The sequence below is a fragment of the Manis pentadactyla genome, chromosome 9 (genome assembly GCF_030020395.1).
Source record: "Manis pentadactyla isolate mManPen7 chromosome 9, mManPen7.hap1, whole genome shotgun sequence".
Classification (NCBI taxonomy): domain Eukaryota; kingdom Metazoa; phylum Chordata; class Mammalia; order Pholidota; family Manidae; genus Manis; species Manis pentadactyla.
This window is the reverse complement of record NC_080027.1, coordinates 16,712,571-16,722,978: the sequence shown is the minus strand read 5'-3', so window position 1 is coordinate 16,722,978 and position 10,408 is coordinate 16,712,571. Positions and strand designations below refer to the sequence as shown.

The window sequence follows — 10,408 nt, the reverse complement described above, 5'->3', positions numbered from 1 at the left end:
GATGTTTTATCTAAAATACAGACATAGTACTCAATAGATGAATTTTAAGCCTGGCTTTACAAGGTGATGCTCAACGTGAATAAAGAGGAATTTAAAGGAAAGCCTTCTACTTTGTCCATTCTTAATAGTATGCATCTCAATCAGAATTTCATTAGGGATGTATGACACTAGAGTTTGTTGTAAAGTTTTATGACCTCTCATTCTTAGATTGTGTGCACAGTATTGAGCATAGGGGGGGGCTGGGAATGGGAGGCCAGCAGGGGGAGCTCTCAGGCCCTTCCACTGTCAGTTGCAGCCCCAAAGGGAAGGGCGGGACGTTGCAGGACAATATTCCTTCACCTACTGCTTTCCTACCAGCAGGAGGAGGAGCAGTCTCCTCCTCCGGGGCACTGGCCCAGCCAATGAGAGACTCTCAGCTCAGCCAGAGGGCATCCACCATACTTGGAACTCTCATTTTCCCCAACAGACTTTTCATTTATAAGAGCCCATTCCAATTCTGACAACTCCTCTACAGAGGAGCATTCCTGTCCTTGATCTCTGGACTTGCCTGTGGTTTTGCCACAGCTTGCTTCTCCAGATTTGCAATTCTTGGCTGTTTCTGAATGAACCCATCTTTGCTGGTAAAATAACTGACAGTTTTATTTTTAAGGTTAATGGTAGGAAATTTTCATGAGGGGTAAAAAACAGTTGCCAATGTGATAAAGTTAAGTTTAGAATGTGTTCTGACCTTCAACTTCTTAGTGCTTTACTGATTGTGATACAAACATCTTACGTTAGAGAACTAGATGAATTGATTTTATCCTCAAAATCCATGGATTTATTTTGAGAAAAAGAGTGAAGTTATTTCAAAAATGGATCTGTGATATAATTTCTAACAAAAGGTAAGAATTAAGATACTATTTTAAACTTAAAGTCAATAGTTTTGGAAGAATTCATCAGTATTTAATGGGTTTATGATTAATTTAATATTGCCCATAAAATCAGTTATAAAAGCATAAAAGCACTTGTAATTATTTTGTCTTGGACATCCCTATGTACCAGGAATTTATAATGTTTAAGAGTGAATATGTGTATTTTTTAGTGATAAATAGTTTTTAATTGTAATGATTGAGGTGGTTGTTTGGTGAACCTTGTATATAATACTTAGGCCCCTTTTGACAGGAGACAGAGTAAAGCTAAAAGTCAACACTTACTAACTGTTTTTCAGGTTAGGGGCTTCATACCTTATCAAACTTGCCCATGCAATGCTCATATGAAATTAAAATTATTTTACAGATGTGAAAACTGAGATTCTGATTTTCCACAGACTAGATCATACAATATAGTGGCCAAAATTGTATTTGACCTTGGCTGTGCCACAGCGCTTAAACTCTTTGGACTGCGCTCTACTGCTTCCCAGACAGACATTCCCATACAGTACTTTGTAATACAATGGTTACAAAATGTTGGTCCTTAAAGCAGAATGTCTCTAATAGAATCTGAACTCTCTTAGGAGCTGTGTAAGTTTGGGTAAGTTGCTGAACCTCTCTGTGTCTCAATTTTCTCACCTTTAAAATGGGAATGATAATATTACTACATAGATCTGGGAGGATCAATAGGTTTACTCTTTGAGTAGGTTTACTCGTCAGTGTTACAAAGTGAAGTGAAGCGCTCAGGCCTACCACAATGATCGGATGATGTCTGCTACTCCAAGACAAAATGGAATTAAACAATGAAAAAATTCTCATTATTCTGCCCCAGAGCCACCTGTGGAGAGTAATTTTGATGTAGGGCAGAACTGAACTGTTCTGTTGGACTCCAGACATATTATTAGCTAAGGACAACTTCAAAGCTTTGGATTTCTCCTTCTATGACAGTCATCAGCAATCCCAAATGACCTCTCTGGAAGTTGATAAATTACAGGAGAGACTACTAGCTCTTGGGGTAAGTCGGCCCTGGTTAAATGTTTGGTTCAAGATGGGAGAAAATACCATGTAGAAAACTTTGTTTATGCCTAAAAGGGGAATTTCTGCATTGCTTAGCACCAAGTCAATAACGTTGCTCCTTTAAGAAAAGACTGGGGCATCTTTAGACGGCGGGAGTGGAAATGCAGAGGCATAATCTCAGGGTAGAAAACATCCTACCATGTGACACTGGGGAATCGGCTCCAACCTGACCGTGCACCGCAGGAGGCTGGGTTCTAGGAACTCATAGTCCACAGTTTAAATTAAGAAATGGGGTCGAGGGAAGGCTGAGGGGAATGCTGGTCACTGCCTGCCTGCCTCCATCATACTGTGGCCCCAAAGCATGTGGGAGATAGTTTGACTCAGTCTGTTATCAGTCACATCTCCCTCCTCCTTCTGCCACTTCTGAAGGGAGTTGGTGAGAATGCACAGAAAATGGACAGAAGTCGGAGGAGGTGAGATGAGGGGTGGCCATGGAATTGCTGGGAATAGCATGAAACAAAACCTCCAGGGAGAGCTCCTGGCTCTGGAAAATATAACTGTTTCAAGCATAAATATCTCGTTTCAGATGAAAATGAAAATAATCTCTTCTCAATGTCCACTCGTATATGACCGCTGTGCTTTACTTTTGTCTCTTCTCAAGGCTGTGGAGATCCTGAGTGGAGCAACAATTCTGGTTGTGGGTGTTTTCCTGGGTGCCATACAAGGCATATTCCAACTCTTTGAGCAGTACTCTTACTTCACCTTGTACACAGGCTATCCGATATGGGGCCCTGTGTTTGTGAGTATTCCAGTTCCCCTGACTAAAGATCATTCCTTAGCTACCACTGCTAGAAAAGTGTTTGCTTATTTAAGTATTGTTCTCAGGGATTTGAAAGTTGCCTGCTAGGGGTTTGATTTGTAATTCTTGACACAAACAAGTTTGAAAAAACGCCCTTCTTTCTGATTAAAAGAAATCATATTTGCTGCACACAGATGAAGTCTCAAACATTACTTAATGTTCATGTATTAAATTTATGAATTCCAAGAAGATTGAATGAGAAATGAGCATTGGTGAATTGTCTTGTGGTGCAACCGAGAGTCCTGGTCTGGGAGATACGAGATTTGCCTGTTTTTACCGTCTAAAAATCAGGAGAGTGATGTTCCCTTGGTGGGAAGAAATGTAGTAAGCTAAATGGGATTTTAGTCTAGGTGCTTTGAGAATATTTTGAGTTCATCTTTGTCATATGATATTACCTAGCTGACAAATCATTTTTTAAAAAGTAGTTAATAGGAACTATTTATTAATCAGACACTTTTTTCTTGTTTATTCTGGTATTAGACTCTTCAGATTTTAGTCATGTTGAGTCTTGAACAGAATAGGAAAACAAAGTTACTGCTATGAAATCTAAGACGAGGAATTTCAGTTGAAAATAGTGAATAAAACATGTAAGTGGCAAATGAAGACCGAAATCTATGACAAGTCTTGGGCTCTAATTTTCAAGTTTTTATTTTTCCAAAATCAATGGCCTTCAGACCTCCATGAAAAAGAATTTGCTCCTAATTTGGCCAAAATCTATTAGCCCAAATCAGATTTCATATTCTGATGAAAGATCATATTCCGTCCCAGGATAATGCCAAGAATGTGTAATTTGGATTTAATATTTCTGAAATCTTTAAGGAGTTAGTATCATCATTTTGATGGAATAGTTAGAATCTTCATTTTTCTGGAAAATCTTCAATATATATTTGCTCTGCATGATGAATTCTGACTACCTAAATGGGAAATTTCCATATTGTAGAAAAGAATAAAGCAGTGTCTCAGTTATTCTATTTGAAAAGAGTTTTTTTTCCTCAGAGAGTGAGGTCAATTTGTCAAAAAAGTCATGGTCAGGGAGCTGAAGTTTAGTTTCCTCAACAGTAAAATTGCGATATGACCATTGAATTCCCTTTGCTGGAAGCTTCTCTCTGGCTCTGCATCACCCACTGAGCAAGGTCTAAGGTCCAGGACTGGCACAGAGCCTTCACATCTGGCCTTACCTCCAAGGGTACCCTCACCTCCCCACTTCCCTCTGTATGCACGCCCTGCTGTATGCTGACTGGGAGGTTCCCTGTTTGCCCAGTCTTTCTCTGACTAATCCTTACTAACTGTGTGACTTTGGAAAAGATTTTTGAACTGTCATCCTTCAGTTTCCTCACTGGCATAGTATAAATGATATCAGGACCTTCTCTTTGGGTCACTGTGAAATTAAATGGGGTGATGTATATCAAAACCTTAGCTATTGTTAATAATTTAAGTGCTTTCTGTATGCTGGGCCCCATCCTTGTATCTAAGCCCCATCCTTGTATTATTTCATTTTATCCCCATACAGTTACAAGGCAAATAATATTAACAAGGGGATATGCACATCTCTATTTTTCAGAAGAAAAAAAACCTGAGGCACGGAGGGTTTGATAATCTGTCTCAGGTGACAGAATCAATATGAACTGAAGACAGGATCAGAACACAGAGCAAATGCTCTCAACCATGAAGCATCATGACTCTAGAGTTTCCCGCAATAAACTCCTTGTTGTTGGAGATAGAATTCAAAGCATGTCCCTTCATGTTTTGCCAGATTCAATAACTGAATTTTAAGTAGCAAGCTTTTGTACTCCATGATTTTGGAAAATTTCCCCTCAGCCATTGTAGTGGCTTTGTAAATGTTTGTGAGGTTTATGAGATAGAAAACAATGAAATATTTTAGAACACTGTGAACATGTAAAAAACTCAGTTTATCCAACTGGAGTAATGGAAAGAGTAATGTATCAAAATAATAAACTAAGAAGTAGTTGATATGTCAGTGTAGACACTTAGATTTGTAAACTTTCTTTTAGAACACCTAGTCCAAAAAAATCAAAAGGTTATGAACTATGAGAAGCTTGAGTAAAAATAACTGAATGATATTACATATGCATATATGTAAATCAGTTTTATGTACATTTAATATAAATAAAAGCATAAGGATAATAATAGTGCTTTAAAAATATGTGTTTGTTATGTTTTTAAAGTATCCACACACATGCAAACCTGTGAAGAGCCAGACATATAAAAAAACTGTTATAAATTTACTAAATATTGAAATTAATTAAAAATGTTATTTGCATAAAATCATGAGAAACATCATGTTTGCAATTTTGTGTCCTAGGATGTGAATTTTAAAAAGCAGTTTTGTATGATTATTGCTAGATGTCTGCTAATCAAGGAAGGACCAAGGAAAACTGGTTGAGACCTAATATTCCCTCCTCTGCTTCATTTTCTATTTTTAGTTTATTTTTTCTGGATCCTCATCTATTGCAGCTGGGAAACACCGTGAAATAGATTTGGTAAGGAGGCAATTTTTCCAGTTTTTCTATGATCATAGAACTAAAAATAAGTTAACCATAAATAGTGGAATAATAGAGGTTGGTGAATCCAAATGAGACTCAGACTCATTTAGTCGCAAAAAAATGAACTTTTTTCTACCACACTGTGATGGTAGATCATCAGAAAACCATATAGACTGTGAAATGATTACTGAGATGGTGACTGTGAGTATTTTCTGAATCTGAAGCTTGTAAAGTCTTCTTGATTTTTATGTGTTGTTAAATTTGACCCACTCTAATTATTCTGAATGTACACTCTCCCACCACTAGTTCCACAACTGAAAGCCATAAATTCTATTTCTCTAGTAATTCATTAAACAATTATAAATTCTCCCTTATGGGAGAATTATCTACCCATTCATACGTTGAGTCTATTCATTCTCCTCCTGCCTAGATGGCTATTTCACCTTTATATTTTATCAAATACAAATCCCCTTTCTGTCATCTTTACTCTGTGGATGACCTTGATTCCCATTCTGAGAGACTCAAGCCACTGGAATAGAACTTTCGGACCCTCACTATGGCATGTACTTCATGAACTAGTTCTGTACCCGTATCTAATTTTGCATTCTGATCTCGTATCATAGGTCACCTCTCAGTGATTAACAACAAAGCCAACTTTCCTAATGAATACTAGATTCCATTCCTTTTTGCCCAACTCTACCACTCCAATTCTCTTTCTAGTACATCTTATAATTAGCCTATACTCTCAAAAGAAAACCTATCTTGACCTTATTTTCTCCTGCAGGTACAGGCACAATTTGTTTCCCTTCTTTGGCTAAACTCCTTGAAGAAACGATATCTGCTCTGATTCCTTTCTACTGAGTTTCAACTAAACCCACTCCAATAAGGCCTTTTCTTCCCTATCACTCCTCTGAGTCTCTTTAAGACCCCTGAAGACTTCCGCATGGGTGACACAGAGGTCAGCTCTCCATCCTCGTCTCCCCTGACCCATGGGCAGCGGTCAGCCCATGGGGGTCACTCCCTCCTCCTTCCAGTAATTTCTTCACTTGGCCTACAGGACACCTGGACTGGCTTTTTCTCCTGCCTTTGGTCTCTCCTTCTCGATTTCCTTCTTTGTTCTTTCTGGACTTTTAATGGTGGGGTGCTCCAAGCCCAATTCTTTGTCACCTGCTCTGCCTAATCCTTTGGTGATTTCATCCATTTTCATGACTTTAAGTAACATCTGTATGCCCACAGCCCTGAATAAATGCTTGCAGCCCACATCTCTCTGCTGAAATGAGACGGGCATCTCTGTTTCCACTTAGAGTTCTAAAAGGTCCAAAGCTCTGCTCCTAGTCTTCGTCAGGCCTTCTCCACCCTCTGTCCTCCTCACGTCCACTGATGGGAGCTCCATCCTTCCAGATTTGAGCACAAGGCCTTAGAGTCACCCCGATTCTTCTTTCTATGACAATCTTGAATCCAATTTGTCAGCAGATCCTGCTGGACCAATGGTCAAGCTAAATCTGATCTTTTTTCTCATCTTTGTGCTGATAACACCTCATCCAATCTACCATCATCTTCCTGAATTGGACTCCCCACTTCTATCCCTGGCCCTCTCTAAACTAGTCTCCCTGGGACCATCAGAGTGTTCCCTTTGAGGTGTCTATTTAATTGTGCCACCCCTTTGCTCAGAACCCTCTGGTAAGAACCACGGTCCTTCCCATGACCCGCCGGGCCCTCCTGCTCCCTCTGCAGCTCACTTCCTAATCCTGGCTGTTTGGTCCCTGCCCTCCAGCCCCCTGGCCCCTCCTGCTTCCCGAGCTCTGTGGCCTCATCTCAGGGCTTTGAGCTGCACTGAATGTTTCCTGTGACACGGACGTCCCTGCAGACACCCTCCTGGCTAGTCCCCCAGCTCTTCACTGTCTCTCCTCTTGCCATTCCCGTTAACAGCACAATCCTCCACCCCTCTCTCCAGATTTAATTCCAGAGCCTCTTCATTTTTCTCTATAATCCTACAGTACTTAATCCCTTAAAAAAATACTGTGTAGTTTACCTATTTGCTTGTTTTCTTTGTCTCTACTGGTAGAATGTAAGCTCCATGATGAGGGTGGGGATCTTTGTTTATTAATGTTTGCCCAGCATCTAGTATATTGTGGGTGTGGAAACAATCTTCAACTGATATTAATTTAAATAAATTGTAGCCAGAGGAAGGAAATATGTGCTGCCTGTATTAATTGAAAATTTGTATTCTTTTTTAGATCCGCAAGCATGTTTGGATAGACATCATCAGTGCTATAATGGCAGTAGTTGGGTTTGTTTTGCTTGCAATAAATTTAGCACATAATAACGAGGTACTGAAGAATTGCCCACTCTCAGAATCAGCGGACTTATGCCTTTACATAACCACTTCAAATAATGTATGTTTAAAACTTATGTTTAATTACAAAATATTTCAAATAATCTTTAATGTACAGACAAATAATATATCAAGTGCCTTGGTGCCTGGATTTGAATCTTGGCTTTGCCCCTTATTAACCCTGTCTTCAAGGGCAAATTAGATAAGCCTTCTGGGTTTTAAATTCATCTTCTTTGAAACGGGGATAGTGTAGCACCAATCTCACAGGGTCGGTGTAAGGATTAAATAAGTTAATACTTGATAAGCAATTAAGACAGTGAACATTGTGTTAAATTATTATTAATATTACTGATACAACTACCACTATTACACTCCCCAGAGCGATTAAAATATTAAAAAATTTTATTTCACATATTGCTTAATAGAACTAACAAGGGAGATTTACAGTTTTCTCTGTGGTCTGGAATTGTCAAATAATTACTCACTGAAGTCTTGAATGACTTCAGTTTTGAATTTGAGTGTGTTATTTGAAAAAGAAAGTTATTCAATAACCTTCCCATATTATTTTTTTTTGGTTTTTTTTGGGTAGGGATTCTCCCTCTTCTGAGGTCCAGTTAGAAATTAGTATCTTGTTTCATTCATCCATTTTCCCCGTGATGATTTATGAGCTGTACTTGCTGACTCACTCCTAACCCTTCTGTTTGCTGACTCAGCTGTCTGCTTCTCTAGCATTGAAAGGAAATCTTATGGGATAATGATTTATGGGGTTTCCAGGGTTGGTGTTCTTATGTTCTTTAATATATTTTTAATTGTCTTTCTACTTACATTTGTCAAATTTTCCCTGTTTTTTTTTTTTTTTTGGTATTTTCCATCCAGAGCAATTTTGTGCTTTGTTCCTCAAGGGGCCTCGGTGATAATGGAAGGATCACCAGCCTAGTGAATTTGTGTTTAACATCTCACTTTAGTGTTTCATTTCCAGGGATATTTAAATGCCCAAACACCTTACGAAGGTCTATTAATGAAATGGTGAGGGATCAATTTTTTTCCATTTTCCTGAGATGCCAACTCATCTCCTTAGTTTACTGTTACTCAAATTAGTAGATGTTAGTATTAGGATCAGAATTTTGCCTCTATAGCTTCTTCTCCCATGATTACTTCACATGAGTTGATAGAGAAATACAATGTATCATTCTGTCCAGAAAAATTGTGTGCATGTTTTTAGGTTGGCAGTGTTTCTTTCATAGAGTCTTGGTGTATATCAGTGCTTCTACCTAATTTATGGTTCACTTTGCTCTCTTTTATGGAGGGCAACTACTGTTGTTGGGTTTTCTGATGACATTTTTCCCTCTGAAAGTTTGCATGGGTTTGATCTGAGGCATCATATCCTCTAGGGCCTGTTGTCTCTAATGCTGATATTTACCTTGCTGGAATTCTGCATGGCCATCTCTATGACAATCATGTGGTGTAAAAGAAAACTATTGGAATCATCACAGGTGGGTTTGTTTAGATAACTAACAAGTCACATGGTCTCCAACCTCCTCTAGGGTTTAGCATTGTTTCTGACTCTTAGAATTGGAAATAAACTTTAATGTGGAAAGGATTTGTGGGGTTCCTGGAGTTAGAGATGACACAGGTGAGAGAGATGAAATAAAGTCTGGAAAATACTTCTGATGTGAAAATTCAAGAGGAGACAATGTACTTAACGGCTAAGAGTATAGTTTTTTAAATATAAATAGAATTAAGGGCAATTACTTTCTTGTAAGTTTTTACTTTCTAGTTGTGTACCCAGGAAAAATCATGAACTCTTTTAGGTTTTAGGTAACTTAACTGTAACATGGAAAAGTATTCATTCTCTTCTGATGTTTGCTGTGAGAACTAGGTACATAGTATCTCATCACAGTAAGAATCAGTGAATGAATATTATTGGTGATGATCCTGGTGAAAACAGGAAGGGTTGGAAATGAGGGAGGCACTGAGCCTCATCTTGAAGATTGAGGTTGTTTTGTTTTCCAGGTGACTTCTTCACCTCCCAATCATGCGGAGTCAGGAACACCTCCTGATGATGGAATAGCTGAAAGTCAGGAAAATCAATCTCCAACTTCCAGGGAGCAATAGCATCATCCATGAACTCAGGAGAATGTGGCCCAGGAAATGCAATCCTGGCACCAATCTTCAGAAACTTGGACATTTGACTGAATCCTTTCTGTTCTAACTCTTAGTCCCATTATCATGTCCTAGATATGGAAGGGCAAAAATGCTTCTTTAAGCATTACTGGTTTTGTAACTTCTATAATCACATTTCAAAGTTGTCCCCAGAAATAGCTTCTCTTTCTTTCTACCCACTTACTTCTTTGTTCTATAAGGTTTAAAGAAGGTAGGCAGAACAATCCATATCTCGTGTATTCTCCTTAAAATACCACTTCCAAACACCCACTGAGAAAGCAAATGGATCATTTTTCTTCATTAAAGAAAAATGCTTCTTGGCTGTAGCTGACATCAATGTTGCAAATACAGTCAAACAAAAAATCATCATCATCAAGATGAATTTTCACTCTATTTGAGGTAGGAGGGTCAAGCCTCACAGGAGTTATTTCAATCAACTGCTCAGATTCACATGTACCATAGATAATGATGTAGTGACGCATATTAATGGTGTAGGCTGGGGGCTTTGGAGCAAGATCAACGTTTGTTCTTTGAAGGATGATGAGAAGTAGAGAGAAGTACTGAATAAGGCGTTGGGAATATCACAGATATGGTTTCAGATTCTGATACTGTCACTTACTAC

At 38.6% G+C, this 10,408-nt stretch overlaps 1 protein-coding gene across 1 annotated transcript in view; it reads left to right on the top strand.

Moving 5' to 3' along the window:
- The first annotated feature begins 455 nt into the window (after positions 1 to 455).
- Positions 456 to 10,408, top strand: part of LOC118919497 (membrane-spanning 4-domains subfamily A member 3-like) — a 10,654-nt gene continuing 701 nt past the window's right edge. Inside the window, exons 1-7 of the mRNA XM_057507031.1 lie at positions 456 to 881; positions 1,857 to 1,923; positions 2,587 to 2,724; positions 5,229 to 5,285; positions 7,526 to 7,684; positions 9,015 to 9,116; positions 9,637 to 10,408. The exon at positions 9,637 to 10,408 is cut by the window's right edge and continues 701 nt beyond it. Of these exons, the coding sequence (XP_057363014.1) occupies positions 1,873 to 1,923; positions 2,587 to 2,724; positions 5,229 to 5,285; positions 7,526 to 7,684; positions 9,015 to 9,116; positions 9,637 to 9,738 (609 nt within the window). The 5' untranslated portion in view covers positions 456 to 881; positions 1,857 to 1,872 and the 3' untranslated portion in view covers positions 9,739 to 10,408. The remainder of the gene's footprint in view (positions 882 to 1,856; positions 1,924 to 2,586; positions 2,725 to 5,228; positions 5,286 to 7,525; positions 7,685 to 9,014; positions 9,117 to 9,636) is intronic.